This window comes from Cheilinus undulatus, linkage group 24 (genome assembly GCF_018320785.1).
Source record: "Cheilinus undulatus linkage group 24, ASM1832078v1, whole genome shotgun sequence".
NCBI lineage: Eukaryota > Metazoa > Chordata > Actinopteri > Labriformes > Labridae > Cheilinus > Cheilinus undulatus.
In genome coordinates, this window is record NC_054888.1 from 19,401,628 (window position 1) to 19,420,822 (window position 19,195).

General features: G+C 39.9%; 1 protein-coding gene across 1 annotated transcript in view; it reads left to right on the plus strand.

The window, feature by feature from the left end:
- zeb2b (zinc finger E-box binding homeobox 2b) overlaps window positions 1-11,716 on the plus strand; it is a 230,173-nt gene extending 218,457 nt beyond the window's left edge. The window contains 4 exon segments of the mRNA XM_041781782.1: window positions 1,226-1,334; window positions 1,904-3,912; window positions 7,868-7,970; window positions 9,648-11,716. Coding sequence (XP_041637716.1) covers window positions 1,226-1,334; window positions 1,904-3,912; window positions 7,868-7,970; window positions 9,648-10,216 — 2,790 coding nt within the window. The 3' untranslated portion in view covers window positions 10,217-11,716.
- Window positions 11,717-19,195: the final 7,479 nt, after the last annotated feature.

Here is a 19,195-nt window from a genome sequence, read left to right on the forward strand (position 1 = left end):
ACATCCAGTCAGGTCCCCGCCCACAAGCAGCAGTGGCGGGCGGCATTCGCACCGTCAACGAGAGCATTTTGCCGGTGCCATTCACAATTAAGAGCGCCGAGCGACTGTGCCTTATTAGCAGCAGTGGCGAGACCAAACTTTAGCGGGCAGGGGTCCTCAGGGGGGGAGTTAGGGGATGGAGGTGGAGGTAGGAGGGGGAGCGAAGCAGCTGTTGCTGTTTGTTTATGCAACTCAGCAACATACGAGCGGTGGGGTCCCTCTCCGGCGCTTGGCTGGGCCCCCTGAATCTCCCCGCTTGATCTTTGAAGGTTGGGGCTGTTTGAACAATTCCTCCCAGTCCTCCCAGTGTCCTGCGCGCCACCATCTGTCTCCCCAGGAATGTGGGTAGAGTCAGCACACACCCCAGCATTTGTCAAGGCTGAGCTGAGAGGAGGGGGAGCGTTTCCCCCCAGCGAGCTCGCAGAAAATGTGTCTTTTTTTATTTACTAACCGTTTAACGTCCTCTACTCCCACTTGGAATTAATCGTAGCGTGAGTGATGCACCAGGTCTGCACACCCAGGCTTGTTGTTGTTGTCGCCTTGTATTATATTTAGATTTTTTTTTTCCTTTCTTTTTAGAGCACAGGCCTTGTTTGAATTGCAAATTCGATGGATTGCAACTGATGTTTACCTTTGAACAGTGAATCAAGGCCGGGCCTCTACGCTCTGTTCTGTATCCGAAGATTATTAAAGAGACATTTGAAGCTTTAAAAAAAGACCCAATTACTATAAGACATTTGAAACTGTTCTTGAAAGAAGTACAAAGTGTAATTCAGACGCAGTGAATGCAGGTATGCAGGGCGAAGGCGCTTATTCTGAATACCTTTCAGACTGATTAGGCCCAAATTAATGAAAAGTAGATCAAATCGGCGCTTCTAATGAAGGGGAAACGCTCTAAAAAAAGCTTCTTTTCATTTATTCTATTTTCTGGGCTGCCAAATTCTAAAGGCATGCCTCCTTTGGCTGAGGAGCCAGGAAATTAAAAGGTATGTGATTCTCTGTTATCGCCGCCGCTGCCCGGAGTCGTTCGACGGAGGTGGGAGTAGAAAGCCAAGATGCTTCGTTTGGCGACTGGAGCTTGTTTTCACGCCGCCTGATTGTGATTATTTACTGAACTCTCACCCTCACGTTGTTTTTAACCTCTCCTTTTCTCTCTCTTTCTTTTTTTTTTCTCTCTCTCTCGCAGCACCAACTGCTCAACCAAGCAGCCGGCAACCGCAAGTTCAAATGCAACGAGTGTGGCAAGGCCTTCAAATACAAGCACCATCTGAAGGAACACCTCCGGATTCATAGCGGTGAGTCGCGGGAGGAACGCCGCCCCGCTCTGTGAATATTCATAACTGTGATTTTAAGAAATGTGAAGAAATTCCTGGTGGTTTATTTTGGACCCTCCCTGCTGTCGATGGATGCTGAACTCTGCTGCGTTTAAAACCGGCGCAGCTGCCAAGTCAAACATTTGCTCAGAAACACGTATGCGTGAGAAACATATCAGCAATTTTCATTTATTAGCTGATTTGTCAGGAATAATGTCTCTGATTTAACAGAGAATCAAATGAGGCAGATAGAAGGGCAGATTTTCTTATGTTGCTCCTGATTTGAGACAACTTTGAGGATGAATAAAACGATTATACTGCTTAGGAATTAACCAATAAAAAGATGCCCAAAAAGACCATCTTAATTTGAGACCATTAAATAATTGATATTTATTTTGAAAAGATGCTTTTTAGCCTTATTTTTCCTAATTGAAAAACTGTTTGAACCAAGACATTTCTGAGGCACTGCTTCAGCATCCATCAATAAACAAAACAATAGAAAAAAAAATATATACATGCAAATGTCTTATGCTTTCTATTTTCTCTTGCAGGTGAGAAACCGTACGAATGCCCTAACTGCAAGAAGCGCTTCTCCCACTCGGGCTCCTACAGCTCCCACATCAGCAGCAAAAAGTGCATCGGACTGATCGCCGTCAACGGCCGGATGCGTGGCAACATGAAGACGGGCTCGTCCCCAACCTCCGCCTCCTCCTCGCCCACCAACACGGCCATCACCCAGCTGCGGCAGAAGCTCGAGAACGGCAAGCCGCTCTGCCTCCCCGACCACAACAACCACCTGAACATCAAGACGGAGCCGCTGGACTTCAACGACTACAAACTGATGATGGCGTCCCACGGATTCGGCGCTCCCGGGCCGTTCATGAATGGCATGGGAGGGAACAGCCCACTGGGAATCCACCACAACTCCACCGGGCAGAGCCCCCTGCAGCACCTGAGCATGGCCGGGCTGGAGTCGCAGCTCTTGTCCTACCCGGGTCCTCTGGGGAACAACCTGAGCGAGGTGCAGAAGGTGCTCCAGATCGTGGACAACACTGTGAGCAGGCAGAAAATGGACTGCAAGCCAGAGGAGCTGTCCAAGCTGAAAGCCTACATGAAGGAGCTCGGGTCTCAAATGGAGGAACAGAAACACGGGCTGGCACAAGCAGGACAGGTTGGTCTTCCTCTTGTCAATCACAACGGCGCCACCAAAAGCATCATCGACTACACGTTAGAGAAAGTGAACGAAGCCAAAGCCTGCCTCCAGAGCTTGACGACAGACTCAAAGAGACAGATTAGCAATATCAAACGAGAGAAACCCAACCACATGCTCGAGGGAGGTGTGGATGACAAGGTGCAGGAAAATAACATGTTTACACCTTATGCTTGCCAATATTGCAAAGAAACCTTCCCAGGGCCGATACCTTTGCATCAGCATGAACGCTACCTGTGCAAAATGAACGAGGAGATTAAGGCCGTGCTGCAGCCCAGCGAGAACCTGATGCCCAACAAACCAGGGATGTTCATGGAGAAGAACTCCCACTTAGCCTCCTCCATGTTGTCTGAGAAGGGACTCAGCGGGCCCATGAACCCGTACAGGGACCACATGTCTGTGCTGAAGGCGTATTTCGCCATGAACATGGAGCCCAACTCAGAGGAGCTGCTCAAGATTTCCATAGCGGTCGGACTTCCTCAGGAATTCGTGAAGGAGTGGTTCGAGCAGCGGAAGATGTACCAGTACAGCTCCAACAGAACCCCGCCGCTCGAGCACAGGAACAACATGGACATGGTTGTCGGAACAAATAACCACCACACTCCACCAAAAGACTCTATGGCAGCTAGGTCACCTGTGTCTCTAATCAAACCCTCGGACCGCATCACCTCGCCCTCCATCGCAGAGCTCCACAACAACGTCAACAACTGTGACAACTCACTCAGACATTTGAAAAACCACCAGTTCGGCGGCAACGGCGCCAAACCCCAAGGTGAAAAGTTGGACCACTCCCGCAGCAACACCCCCTCCCCGCTTAATCTGTCGTCCACTTCTTCCAAAAACTCCCACAGCAGCTCCTACACTCCAAACAGCTTGACTTCGGAGGACCTGCAGGCCGAGCCGCTGGACCTGTCCCTACCCAGACTAATGAAGGAACCCAAGCATGCACTGACTGTGAAAAGCAGGCCGAAAGTCAACAGCATCACCATCGACCACAACAGCATCCCCTCCCCGCGAGAGCACTTCGAAGAGCCTTTGAACTTGGCCTATCTCAAGAAGGATTTCTCAGGCTCGACCAACAACGGGAACCTTGAAAAAAGCACTAGCCCCATCTTCGGCATTAACCCGTTTGCCGGCAAACCCCTGTACACGTCACTTCCACCTCAGAGCGCTTTCCCGCCGGCCACATTCATGCCCCCGATGCAGGCCAGCATACCGGGTCTCAGGCCGTACCCGGGCATGGATCAAATGGGCTTCCTACCACACATGGCCTACACTTACGCAGCAGGGGCAGCTACCTTTGCCGAGATGCAGCAGAGGAGAAAGTACCAGCGGAAACCAGGTTTCCAGGTAAATAAGCCACCTGTGGTTGTGTGAAACAAAAAAAAAAAGCCCCTGAGCTCCGTCAGATCCCTAAAATGATCTGAACTCATTTTGGTGCTAATTAAAGACGACTTCAGGAGAGTCAGGAGAGAGAGACGCTCACCTGAGGTAAACTGAGTTGGCAGAGGAGATGGATACTACCCATGAGATTGGAGGGAGCTTTAAAACAAGGCATTTTAAAATGACTTTAGTGGAGAATAGCCAGTTTTAATTGACGTTTTTGTCCTAAACTGCCATATTTCTTGTAGTTTGTAGGTTTTAATTTGTCATTCATGAAGCAAGAATGCCTTTTTTGTTGTGCCCACAGTGTATTTTCATGGGGAAACATGCAGAAGGATTTGAAGTTGGGGCTTCTTGCTATTTTTCTGATTAATACTTACATAAATACTTTATTTAAGGTGTGTTGAATGTTGCTTGAGAGGGAAATATGCAATTTTAACATGCAATATTAATCTCTCGAAGTGATTCTTCTGACATTTATTGACTTAACATCAAATTTTTCACAAAATATCAATGAAAAATGCAGCTTATCATTAGTGTGACTCCATTTTTATGAGGCTTGAACCATGCAGTTTGTTTTTTAGGTTTAGTTATTGGTGAGAAAACACTTTAAGGTGCTTCCATCAGAAACGTTGACAATGCAATTTAAATTTGCAATTTAAAGGCGCATTAAAAAACATCAAAAAGCATCCTGTTAAGTAAATAGCACGGCCAATATGTGCCCTAAAATATCCCCGAACTAAAGCCACCGCTGTTACCCCTCTGTGCTTAAAATTTCATTTTCAGCTCTCCTCTCTAAACGCCGCCCTGAACTCAGATATTTTGTTATTAACTATGGGTGAAAGGCCTTTGTAAAAATGACAAAGGTGAGCCCCGGAGCCGTGCACTTCTGTGAAATTTCCCATCGCAACTTTGCTGCATTTTAAAGAGCGAGCCACAGCACAAAATGAGCTCCTACATGTGGATTAATAATGCACGGTCTCCATGTTCATTACCAGCGAATGCTGAAGGCTGTTTAACATAGAGGGAACCATTTTGATGAAAAAAAAGTATTAATAATGTTTCCTATTCTAAGTTATTAAATTAGATTTTAAAAATACAGCTACAGGCGTTTAGTTCAAATTGATTGCAGAGTGATAGTGGTCCCTTCTTAAAACACAGTGCCGAGCTGTCCTCACATTATCACCCTCATATTCATTAAAGAAAGCTTTGGTGGCTCAATATTGGCCATTAAGGTGCTCCTTCTGATTTTAATCATTATATGAGTTTGCAATTTCAAGAATGGTTCTCCATGCCTCCTCTAATGTTGTAATATTGTCCCCCATCAATTCATGTTTAAGACTAATCTTCATCATAAAAGAGGATTTTTTAAAGGAATGTGCAGAATTAACACTGCCGTACAAAATTAGACCACACTGAATACACCAGAACGACAGGGCCTCATAATGGGGAGCATGTCAGATATAGATGGGAGATATTACTCCACAGCGGAAAGTTTTATAAGAAATCAGCGCTGGTATGTGTTGTAATTAAAAATGCATGAGAACAGGGAGCATGGTTTGATTGTTTGGAGGTACGGCTCAGTTTACAGCTTTATCAGATGGCATAAAATATCTCAGAAGATTATTATTTTTAGCATTATGTGGCTTGTATTTCAGTTAATACAATATTGGAACATTTACACATTATATAAATGCACTTAGAAGTGCATATATACAACAAAAACAAACCAAAACATGAATATTGTTATTTTTAAGATACTCATATGATACTTGAGCCTTATTTCACCCATATTAGCAGCAGTTGTTAAGTGATATGCATAAATGTGTGCCATATAGCTGAATAAGAAAGTTTAACAGAAAAACACCCCAGAAGATCATGATTTGTAGCATTATGTGGCTTATATTTAAATTAATACAATATTAGAACAATTATACATCATATAAATATACTTCTGTATTTGTTCCCAAAGTACCTGGTCCATATTTAACTCATATTAGCATTAGTTGCTAACCTTTAAGCATACAGATGTTATCTTGTTTCATATACCTACATAATAAGGTTAAACTGAAGTATATAATAGTCATATTTAGAGAAAAGTGTGTTTGCAGAGAAAATAAAGTCATATCTTTAAGTAAATGACTCATTTAGTTTACTCTAAATTGATACCAACAACTCTTACTAGCTTCCTCATCAAGCTAGCTTAAGCTAACATAGCTACATTTCATGTAGGGAACAATGTTTGCTATAATTATTAACCACATAGTTGTTTAATAAGATTAAACTAGATTTCAATCAGGTGGTTTGAAGCTTTATCTCATGGCATAAAACAGCCAAAAGATATATATCTTTAGCTTCAAGTAGCATTTTTGCAACACTATTAGCATGCTTAGAAATCATACAAACACATTTGAAATATTAGTTCATGAAACGCTTTGTAGTTTTTGTGTGATACTTAACACCTATTTCTCCCGTAGGAGCAGTAGTTGTGAAGCTAGTAGCATACATATAATGTTCCATTTAGCTTCATAAGTTAAACAGCAGTCATATAAAGAAAAAATATTTAAAACATGAACTAATAATTTTGATAAACGACACAAGAAAACATGTCTGCAATGATTCCAACAACACTAACCAGGTTTCTCATCAAGCTAGTTTAAGCTAACAGCTGAATTTCCTTTAGCAACTTTAAGACTGAGTTAGCTAGCAACATTTTGTGACTATTTGATTTTTAGCTTTAAGTAGCTGTTAGCCAACACTATTTTCACTCTAACTTATGTTTCTTTCAGTCCAATTTTGTCCTGATGCTTGAAATGTGTAATTTTTAAGTCTTTTGGCTGTTAGCTGAAAGTGCAGTGTAATGCTAAGATGTCAACAACACTTACTAGCTGTCTCATCAAGCCATCTTCACTGAATTCCCTTTAGAAAGTTTTAAACTACGTTAGCAAATAAAATGTAGTAGTCTTACTGATGCTTCTAGGTCTAAGCAGCAAGGCCAACACTGTTTTTACTCTTACTTTTCTTTCAGTTTTATCTGTGATTCAAAATATTTAATTCTGAAGGAAAAAAACATAGGACTCTGCTACTTTCACTGTTAGCTAAAGGTGCTGTGTCATGCTAAGCTATTATTACACAGATGCTTGCTTACTTTTCAGCTTCAATTGTAAGAAAAGTCGTTGAGCAGTCTGTAGGACATAATTTAACTTTTTAGACAAAAAAAAATCAATTGTAGGATAGTTTTAGCTTCATGTTTATCTATTAGCATTTGAAAACATTAGCATACGCCTCTTGTTTGGAATTTTCTTATTAATGTGTTCAGCTATAGGTGGCCAACCTGTATGAATAAGCAAGATAAGGAAATAATGTCACTTTCTGTACACAAAAGTATTATAAATAAGTGGTTAAAAAGTAAATAAGTGATGTAACCAACACTGGGATTAGCTTCTTCAACTAGCTAGCTGAGCCTTAACATAAGTAAACCAAAGATTCCTCTTTTTTATGCCACTCTTGATACATGTGAGCAATTTTCTAAGCTATATCTACATTTCAGGTTTGTTTACAATATTCTTAGAAAATCTTTTGAAGTTGCGGACAAAATTATGAGAGCATGTTAGCCACTCTTTTTAGCTAGCTTTAGCCTTCCTACATTGGCACACAGGCTTGTCATTTTAATTTTAACTGCTTTTCTCACCTCTAAAGCCACATTATTTTTGTTAACCTGTATTTTTGTGACAGTAAGGTGGTAAAAATTCTAAGCAGACTTGTTTTTACCTTGTTAGCTTTTAATGCTAATGCTAACTGTAGCCCTTTCTCACAAGCTAAACAGCTTTCTTTGTTCTCCTGAATGGATTTTATAGCTTAAGTGAGCACCATACTCACTGTACGTTTCCTCTGTTTTCCTTTTTTTGTTTTTGTTTTGAAGGGGGACCTGCTCGACGGTACACCAGATTACATGTCAGGGCTGGACGACATGACAGACCCCGACTCCTGTCTGTCGCGGAAGAAGATTAAGAAGACCGAAAGTGGTATGTACGCGTGTGACTTGTGCGACAAAACATTCCAGAAGAGCAGTTCCCTTCTAAGACACAAATATGAACACACAGGTATATACTGTTCTAGACCCTTATATTTTAAACCCCATGCTTTTTTATGTTTTAAATGTTTGTGTTTCCGAACCAGTATGAATATTTATATATTTTATGTTACCCCCTTTTTTTCTCTTTTCTTTCCTTCTCTGTTTAAGTTGTATGTAAACCAACACCTAACTTGCTTTTTCATTGACAGGGTTGCCAAGGAATAAATAGGAAGTTTGCTAAAATGTGATTTGAATGTGTGTTCTCCTTTAAAATTTACAAGCTGTAGCGCTCTTTTGGAAAAGATAGATTGTAATTAATGCAGGTAGGAAAGGAAAGGGAGCTTTTGAAGTGATTGTGCTCTTTATTTTCCAATCATACCCTGCTGTATTAACCATTTTGCTATCTTTAAAGACACACATCAATTCACCTAGATATATAAAGCCTTGAAAAAGGCTCCTAATGCCCTTATCAGCCCCATTATTGGCGATAGATCACATCAGCAGAGCAGTGCTCAGAAGCTTCACAGCGCTGATAACAAGTCTTTCATTATAGTTATAATACAGAGATCCTCTTTCACTAGGTTGCATCATTTATTTTATCCGCTATCTGTAGCCGAGCGCTCGCCGCTTCACGCAGCCTTCGTGTTATCTGCTCGGACATAAAAGAGAGGGAGGGGAAGAGTGCGCCGAACTCCTTAAAAAAAAAAAAAAAAAAAGGGGTGTGTTATCTCCAGAACGGCTCCTGCATCTCGCCCAGGATGTGACGCTTTAAAGTTGTTGTTTTTGAGAATATTATAAAACTCTTTAAAAAAAAGGCGTTTGAACCGGCCAGATGTCGGACAGAAGCGCCGGATTGGAGCGGCTTGATTTGTGGGAGGACGGCGGCCATTTGTGCACACATGCTGAGCAGCAGAATGAGAGGAAAAGAAAGTGTCTCAAGCCAAAATTGCACATATTTTTAAGGAGTTTTCAGAAGAAATCCTGGGTTCAGAAGGCTGTTCTTCAGAGTAAAGGCCACATTACAAGACGGAGGACATTTATTTAGCCTGACAGTTTATGGCCCCGTGTCATAAAACTATCTCACCCTGCCCTTGTGGCCAGCTTGGGTTTCTCATTTCTGCCCTGGCATGCGAAGCGTCCCGCAGCCCCAGCCCAGAACTTAACTGAGGCCCAGGCGTCACCATGAACTTGAATCATGCTTGGAGATAAGCAGAGTAGCCTTCCTCCTCCGCCCATTTTGGATCTGTTTACTCCTTTGTCGCGCCTTTCTGTTTGTTTTCCTTGTTTATTTATGTTGCATTCATGAGCTTTAAATAAGTAGTTGTGGTCGAGTTTCTTCATGCTTTAAACCACAGGAGGGAATTTCCATAATGTCGGGCCATGAATGCGAGCGCACTTTCTCATCGTGCTCGCAATTTGAATAAACAAATAACCCCAAAGTCGTATGTCAAAGTTGGATTAAATGCTCCGTGATGTCATTTTTACTCCATGCCATCAAATCCATCAGACTTTTTCCTCAACGTTATTTGCTCTTTTTTCTTCTGACTTGTGTGATTTGCTGGATTTGTAAGCGAGACAGTCGACTTACGTCTCGCTCTGTGTGTTTCTTGTGCTTCAATTTCTGCAGGCAAGAGGCCGCACCAGTGCCAGATCTGCAAGAAAGCCTTCAAACACAAACACCATCTCATCGAGCACTCCCGGCTGCACTCTGGGGAGAAACCGTACCAGTGCGACAAGTGCGGGAAGCGGTTCTCCCACTCGGGCTCCTACTCGCAGCACATGAACCACCGCTACTCCTATTGCAAGCGGGAGGCGGAGGAGCGGGAGGCGGCCGAGAGGGAGGCCCGAGAGAAGGGCCACCTGGAGCCCACGGAGCTGCTCATGTCGCGGGCTTATCTGCAGGGCATGACTCCTCAGGGTTACCCAGAGCTGGCCGAGCGGGAGGCCATCCTGAGGCACGACGCCGTGAACGGAGGCATCAGAGAAGGACGGAAGGAAGTGGAAGGAGGGTACGCGAAGATCGGACGCAGGGACGAGTTCGAAGAGGAGGAGGAGGAGAGCAAGAGCATGGACACGGACCCGGACACGTTGAGAGACGAGGAGGAGAACGGAGAGCACTCGATGGACGAAAGCTCGCTGGACGGCAAAACGGAAACCAAATCGGATCACGAAGACGCGATGGAGGACGGCATGTAATCGGAGAGTTCGGAAAAGCTTCCCATCTTGAAAAGAGTTTTAATTTCTCTCTCTTTTTTCGGTTCAGTATTCTTACCCGCTCGGTTTAAAACGGACGTGTTTTAAGCTGTACGTGCACGTGCCTGAAGCTTCCGGGAAGCTTCCCTTTGAAAAGGGGGAAATAAATGTCTGCCGAACAAGACATGGACTCGAAATCAATCTGGAGGAGGCATGGGTTTGTGAAATAAGCTGCATTATGCAAACCGAACAATGAATAAATGAATACATTTCAAAAAATGTACAGTACTAAGGCCTAAAAATATGTGTGGTGCTAACCTCCTCAAATAAACCCCCAGTGTTCCATAGTATTTATAGCACAACTAGTGACTTGTACAAATTGCACTCCGCTTCTATAATCATGAACAAAAATAATAAAAAGTATTGCCTATGTATATATTTATACAGTGTTGGAAAAGAGCAGTAGTGTCTGCACTACAGTCCTTCAGTATTCCCTTTTGTTATCACCTACCTACCTACCTACCTACCTGCGGTGTCGTCTTTAGTTCTCGCCATCTCCAGCCACACTATTTTAGGCCTCTTGAATCAACTCCAAATGAAGGAATTTAAACAAAAAGACTGTACGAAGGACGACGTTTCACAGAGACCTTCGTTTTAAGGGAAATACAGTTTATGGACTAATGCAGAGGGGGATAAAAAATGAAGGATGAAGCCTTTGTAAGGTGTTTTTGATAAGAAAAAAGAAGCCTTATATGCAAACCTTTTAACCTGTGTGTTTTCTGCAAGTGCCACCCTCGTATTGTGTAAAAGGAAGGTTACTTTTTTTCACCAGCTTCAGTATTATGAAATGGTTCACCGTTGTTCTTTGAAGCATCCGTGTCAGTATTATAGGCAGCAGTTCCTTAGTTTACATTATGTTGTGCAATGTTACTTCTTTTTTTTTTGTCAGTATTACACCAAACCAACTCTTTCTTTTTTTTGGAAACAACAAATTGCATTCATTTTATTTGTAGGTTTGAAAAAAAAAAAACGTTATTTATGTGGCCCATTTTATATTTCCTAATTTTATTTATTTCATACTGTTGTGTACAGTACTATAGTTCTTCAATATATAGATATATTTTAGTAAAAAGGAACATGGTGTCGATCATAGGGGCAAATTTTACGTAAAGAGAGCATTTATTGTGTTTTGAAACATTGTGAAATGCGAAGTTTAATCTTATTTTATTTTATTTCCTTTTTATTTTCCAGTTACTGGAAAATTCCAAATTTGGGAACTTTTATACAATTGTGAAAACACTGTATTTTCGACTGAAAAATTCCACTTTCTTCATCTTTGTTTCTTTTTTTAAGCTAAAAAAATGAAGAGGGACTGTTAAATACTATGTATGATATCATGACTGAAGAAGAATCTTTCCTGAAATGTCTTTGTAAAAGTATTATTGAATTCTTAATTTGTAATTTCTCTTGAAAATGAACCCTGCTCGAATAAAAGTAGCCAAATTACAGAGTACCAAACCGTCACGGCTTCATGTTTATTCACAAACTCGGAGCTTTCTGTTGGCAGCGCCGGGATCCAAAGAGAGGGAAAACTGGGAATCATTATTATGGTAATCACATACACTCTCAATTCACATTTTCAAACAGATCAAAGTGGGCTGACCTCAGCCCTGCTGCTTATTAACACTCATTTAGGTGATAAAGTCCAACCAGGCAGGTTTTTTTCTGCTGCTTTTTACCTGGATTTTCACACCTTTTCACCACTCACACTTGAAAAATGAGAAAAGTGCTTTTTTTTCTCATCCTGACCCATAAAAACACCACATATGCACTGATTTAAATGATGTCTCTCATTGCAGTTAACCCTAACCCTGCAATCAATGCATCCAATCCTTTCATGTTAAACTGTCAAGATTCAACAGTGTGTGTCCATCCGCCACTGAAAATAGTCCCCAAAAAACCACCCTACTCTAGCTGTCCAGCTGTTTTAAGAAATAATTTATCATGTTTTGAATATTTAAATTAAGTAATTTGTTGACAGGAAGAAGAATACACCAGCCTTATAAGGTCACAAAAAAGTGATTTTTTAAGGTGTGTTTTTCCTCTTAAAAAAGTCTATATTTTCCATTCCAATCAAAATATGAAACAGAAATTTGTTTTAATTTCAGGGAAATTGGTATGATGTGTAAATAATTCAAGAAACAATCAAAACAGCCATAAAATGTCAGTCGATCCCTTTAAAAAACTGATTTGAGGTAAAGCAGAAACTATATTAACCCATTAAAGCCTGAAAACACAAATTATAGCCAGAATATTCAAATTTTTGGAACTGAAATGTTCATTTCACATTCTACTGAAATCCAAAAAAAAAAAAAACAAAAACTTATTTCCATAAAATTTAACATATATACTTTTTGTATCTCATTTGTTTTTGGTAACTGATAATCCACCTCAGGGCATTTTTATCATTTTTCAGATTGTATTCATAAGTTTTTTTTTTCAGTCATTTATAATCATATGATCAGATAGAGGTATCATAAAGGTACGTATCAAATATGATCCAACAGGCTTAAAGGGGTTAATGCACTGACTTATCAGTGCAGTAGAAATGCAGAATATGAGTTTGTTTTTGCAGCTTTTTATAGTGAAAAATTCATGTTTAATAATCTACAGATTCCCCAACGTTGGTGTCAGTCCGCCACTGAAAGTAGTCCCTTACAAATGTGCCAGTCCCTCCTAGGTTTGCACTTCTTTCCCCAAATTTCAGCCGCCAGCTGATTCAGGAAAACACTGAATAATTCTTGAATTAAAATTCAATAAATTTGACCCATTTGGACAAGAGATATTTGACCATTTTACCTGAAGAATACACCAGCTATGTAAGGTCAGATCTTATTAAGAGAAGAAAAGGTCATTCAAGGAGAGCTTTTTGCCATAAAACAGTTTTTATGAGGTGACATATTTCCTTCATTTCCAATCAGACATTGACGCAGAATCTTGTCTTCAATTTCAACCATAGTTTTGACTTTACTTATGGCACTTGTAACATTTTCTAGATGTGGAAATTGTGAGAAATGATTTCAAAAAATCTCCAAAATTATGAGGATTTGTCGTTTATTTTTGGCGAAATTGATGCCCAGGTTCCCCAATGCTAGTATCAATCCGCTACCAGAAATAGCCCCTAACAAACGGACCAATCCCTCCAACTTTAGCTCTTATTTTTTAATATTTTAGTGTCCATTTGATTCAGGAAAACACTGAGTATTTCTTGACAAAAAATCCAATAAATTTGACCCATTTTGAAGCGAGATATTTTAGATTTTTATTTCTCTTTCTGTTAATAAATTTCATGAAAAAGACCAAGTATGCACTGGTTTACAGGATTTTAAATACTGTCCAGAATCCTGTGTGTGTGTTCATCCGCCACTGAAAATAGTCCCAACATTGTGTTTCATCTGTTTCAAGATATTATTTCACCTCTACAAAATATTTAACCCTTCATGTTTGACCTTTGTGGGAGAGTTATAACTCTGGATTTTTATCTGATTTGTTGACAGAAAGATGAATACGCCGGCCTTGTAAGGTCAGTATCTATTTAGAAGAAAGACAGGGGATTTGAAAAGGATTTTTTGCCCTCAGATACTTCCATGTTTTCTTCCTTTTCAGTCAGAAATAATGAAGAAATTTGTCTTCAATTTCAAACAAACAACTCTGACCTGAATTATCACTCTCCCAGCATTTGTAGATGCTCAAATCATGTGAGAAATGATCTAAAATGGTTATAAATAGACAACCTGTACATGAAAAAATAGGTTTAAGTCAAATTAACGACTTAAATGTACTACAAAGTCATTTATTAGGCAGCAAAGGAAATATTTGTTTGATCCACCTCCTAAAATTTGAGGAATTGCTGGTTTTTATAGTGCAAAATTGATGTCAAGTTTCCCCAAAATGTGTATTAATCCGCCTCTGAAAGCAGTTCCTAACAAGTATGCAACAAACACCCTATTCTAGTTTTTCTTTCTTAAACTTGAGAGGCCAGCTGATTTAACAAGACATAGAGTTAATCTTGAAAAAAAATTAGATCAATGTGACCCAAGCAGAGGAGAGATTTTTAGTGATTTAAACATCACATCGAGGGAATAAAGATAATGTTTAAAGGGTTTATGCCCTATACAAATTCTTATATATACATGTTTCCTTCATTTCGAGGCAGAAATTGAAGCAGAAACTCTTCCTAAATTTCAAACACACAGCTGTGATCAGATTTATGACTCTTAGCAGATCATAGAAGCTCAAGTCATGATAAAAATGAGTATAACAAGGACTTAACAACCAATTTAAGATAAATCAGCAACTTCAATATAACTTTAGATAAGTTAAATAGCAAAAAAAGTAGGTTTAAGCTTGATCTAGCTTTAAAAAAAAAATCAAGATTTGCTTTTTTTCACAGGGCAAAACTGAAGTCCAGGTTCCCCAGTGTTAGTGTCAATCCGCCACTGAAAATAGTCCCTAACAAAAGTGCCAATCCCTCCAACTCTAGCTCTTTTTTTTTAAGCTTTAGTGGCCACTTGATTCAGGAAACACAATAAATATGACCCATTTGGAAAAAAAGATAATTAAGTATATAATGTGATTTATCAACAGGAAGACGAATACCCTAGCCTTGTAAGGTCAGTATCCATTGAGAGGACAAAAAAGGTGATGTCAAAAGGGATTTTACCCTTAAATACTAACATATTTTCTTCATTTACAATAAGAAATAGAAGCAGAAAGTTGTCTTTTATTTCAAACAAACAGTTGACCTGATTTGTGGCACTCATAGCATTTTGTAGATGTGGAAAATGTGCGAAATTATAAAAAAAAAAAAACGCATAAAATGTCACTAAGTGGTTAAAAAATGATTTCAGATAAACAGGCAGATTCAATTAAATAATTTATGTAGCAAGTATGCAAAATAAAACCTTCATATATCTAATAAATTTTGAGAATTTGTTGCTTTAATCGGGTAAAATTGAAGCCCAGGTTCCCCTATTGTGTGTGTCAGTCCACCACTGAAACTAGTCCCTGACAAATGCACAAAAACATCCTCATCAAGCTTTTCTCTCTTAAAGCTTTAGTGGCCAACTAATTCAGGAAAACACTGAGTATTTCTTGAATTACCATTCAACAACTATGACCCATTAAGATGAGACATTTTTGCATTTTTACGTGATTTGTTGACAGGAGGAAGAATACACCAGCCTTGTAATGTCAGATTGTATTTAGAGAAGAAAAGGTCATATAAGGAGGGGTTTTGTCCTAAAAAAAATTATTGCACAATGTATTTTTTTCATTTCTAGTCAGAAATAGAAGCAGAAACTTGTCTTGAATTTCAAAAAGTAACTGATCAGATTTATGACACTCTTTGCAGATCATAGATGCTTAAAACATGAGAGAAATGATCCAAAAGATGATAAAAAAACCAGTCAGTGCCTTAAAAGGCTAATTTAAGATAAATCAATGACTTTGATATAACTTTAAATTATTAATGAAGAAAACATAAGTTTTAGCTTCATGTAGCTCCAAAAATAAAGATTTATGTTTTTTGCAGGCTTCCTCAGCTGGGACCTCCAAGGGTTAAGCCAGGGATACACTGTGCAATTTTCGTCCGATTCATCCACGGATTTTGAGTCGCACTCAGGCTGACTTTCAGTGGGATCAGACGTTGTTTGTCGTGCTGTGCACAGGGGAGTACGACGGCTGACTACGGCCCAACTACGGCCTGACAAGCTGTGCCTGAATAGTCGGATGTACTTCTGACATGATTGATATTTTGGTCGTATGACTCCAGTATAAACGAATTTGGGGGATTGTTTTCATTTGTAAACTGACAGGCAACATCCTAAATTACCACGATAACAGCTGAAATGACTTTCTGATAATAAATATTCTTACCCACGGACCTGCAGCCCGGATAGTGATGATATTTGTGTGTGTGGGATAGAGGGAGGTAGGGACGGCGAGAGAGAGAGAGTGGGAGATATAAGGAGAGAGAGAGTGAGAAAATATGACTGGAAACACTTCACCCTCAGTGTGTGAGACTTTTTAAAAAGGAAACACCACGGATTTCTGTCACAGTCCGTCCCGACTTCAGTCGTACAGTACGAGCACTCAGGATGGGCAGGACCATCAGACCATACAGTGTGAGCTGTAAAATTGTGCTCGATGGTCGTGCGGCGTAAGCGATTCAGTCGCACAGGATGAGATGACATTCTGGCACGACTGTCATATGGTCGGTTTGAAATCGCACACTCACCATACGTCAAAGGTTAGGCTTAGGTGTGCATCTGAAATGGTTAGGTTCAGGGAAAGGCACTTGGGTAGGGTTAGGGTTGGAGAGTTAGGGGAAGGCCATGAAGGAAGTGGACCGCATTGACTATATATGGCTAAAGGGTTAATCTATTGCTACAAACAGATGGACAGATAGCTGCAAGTGATGAAGCTACAATGAAAGAAATCAGTAGAGGATGAGAGAAACAGTGCGCACACCACTGATCACTTGTTTTTGACCCCTTAACCTACAGTTGTCGAACTCAAGGCCCAGGGGCCAAATCCAGGCCGCAAGTTGATCTCGTATTTCTGTTATAACTGGCCAATCAGTCTGAGGTCTGCAGATTTCCTCAAGTATAAAAATGTAACCTTATCTTTGATGATTTAAAATATCCTTGTTAAGACACAAAATCTGAAGAAGTAAAGAGTAAAACGTTGTGGGAAAAGAAATTAATTTGTGTTTTAATTTCATATTTTAATTTAGCATCTCACAATTATGACTCAAACTTAGGATTTTGACTTTTAATTTCATACTTTGAGCATTTTAACTCATAATTTTGACTTCTAAAGTAATATTTTGAGCTTTAAGATTCATAATCCTAATTTTTATGTGACATTTTGACCTTTATAACCAATTATTTTGCATTTTATCTCACATTTTTAAATCCAAACTTTAACTTCATAATCCCATAGTTGACTTTTTAGACTCACAATTTAAAATTTTCAATCATATTTTGAATTTTAATTTAATGATTTCAGATTTTTTCATATTTTGACCTTTTAAACTCTTGATTTTGACTTCTTTTTAATATATTTGCCTTTAAAAAACATTATTTTTTAATCTCAATTTCATTTTTTGACCTTTTTGAACTAATAAAGTAACTTTTCTCAGATTGTGAGCCTTTAAACTTATCTTTTTAAATTTTTAAATGTCAAAATCGTTTATCATCAGTTCTAAGTTTTCTTTCTTTTTCTTTTTTTTTTTTTACTTTATTACCGGTGAAACAAGGTTGGCAGTTTATGGTCAAAAAGGTGACCCTTTTAGGCCTTCAGGTTAGTCCTGAATCCAGCATATGGCCCCTGCTGTGATTGAGTTTGACACCCCTGCTCTAACCAGTGAAAATGACCTTTCAGTTGACCTTTTTTGGACTTATGATAGGAATTTTGACTTACTTCTGATGTTTTAAAGTCTGAATGACTGCAAACAACAGCCTCCAGCTCCTAAAAGATGCTGGATTGCTCAGTGATTTACATCCCTGACTGTTGTATGGGAGACTGGGGGTTCAAATCCCAGTCAGAGCACGAGTGTCCAGTGTGGGCCCTTCAGGGGCAAGGTCCTTAATGCCAGGAACTCCTGTCCTAAATGCAATTTTGGACATTAAAAGAGAATATTAGCTGTTCCCCATCTCTAAATCTGACTTTCTGTGTGATTTAGCTGACCTATCAGACAACTACATCATGAGAGGATCCAGAAACTTGAGTCCTTAGACTACCCCTACTTCTGTAAGCTCAGGATCTTCTTCCCTAAAATCTCCTCGGCACTGACAGGTGGACTCCAGCAGCGGCCTCCTCTCGGCTGAAGGAGACGCTCGACTCCATTAGCCTCCCCGCGCCGCGTTATGCAGATTCGAAGCAACATCAAACGGCCGAGATGAAAGCGCCAAAGGTTGAGCGATGCCAAACATCAGAACGCGCTTTGCATATTCCGATTGCTCCTATCGATCGGCATGCCATCGGATCATTGGCGGAGCATCCTGCAGATAAAAGCCGGGGTCTTAAATGATTAGCTGATGAATTTGATAATGTGCTTCGAACTGATGCACACGTGAAAAATGAGCGGGATGAGCGAGGGGGGAATCCTCTAGAGACCAAGAGAGAAATTTCCACCTTTCTCTACTTTTACATTTTACATCTGTTAGACTTGCAGAAAAGCTTCACAAGCAACTTCCAGGAGGGGTCTAAGGTCGAAATGTGATGAAATATTCCTGCAACCAAAGAGGAAATCATGGAGACGGAGGAGAAAAAGCCTTTATTAGCTCATATTTTATGCAAATTTGATGAAAATGAACTCTTATTTACCTCCACACAGACTTTACTTCCATCCCTCTAGTCTGGAGGAGTCCAAGTCGTCACTCTTTGGCTATTGGCTGATACTGATGTTAATCCAATCAGCCGATCAATACTGTCTCAGACTATTAGCCCCAGCTCAAAGGAGGAGCGCTTTTAATTGCAATCAGTCTGCATCATGCTGCTCCGGATTGATTTTTTGTGTACTTAATAATTATTTCAGTTTTCACATGAATATGTTTGGGCTTAAGTGTCGCTCCTGATCAATTTTTCAGAAGGCATCAGAGCAAAACTTGGCAGTTAGTCCTTAAACAGAGCATCAAAAAGCAACAATTAGTCACTTCAATCACATTTAAAGGCAACTTTTGAACTCTAAAATGCTCATTTATTGTCCTGTGAAGAAAACACCACCCATGTGGTGAACTCTGGAGCTAAAAACAAACACACCTAGAGAGATTTTTAATTTTAAAACAAAGATTTGGTTGTTTTTAATGAAAGCAGACATTCAAAAATGTGTTGTCCTTTTGAAATATATTTTTGCCACCATAAAAGTTTTTGCTGCTTTTTCTGACTGTTTTTGACACTTTTAATTGTGTTTTTCCA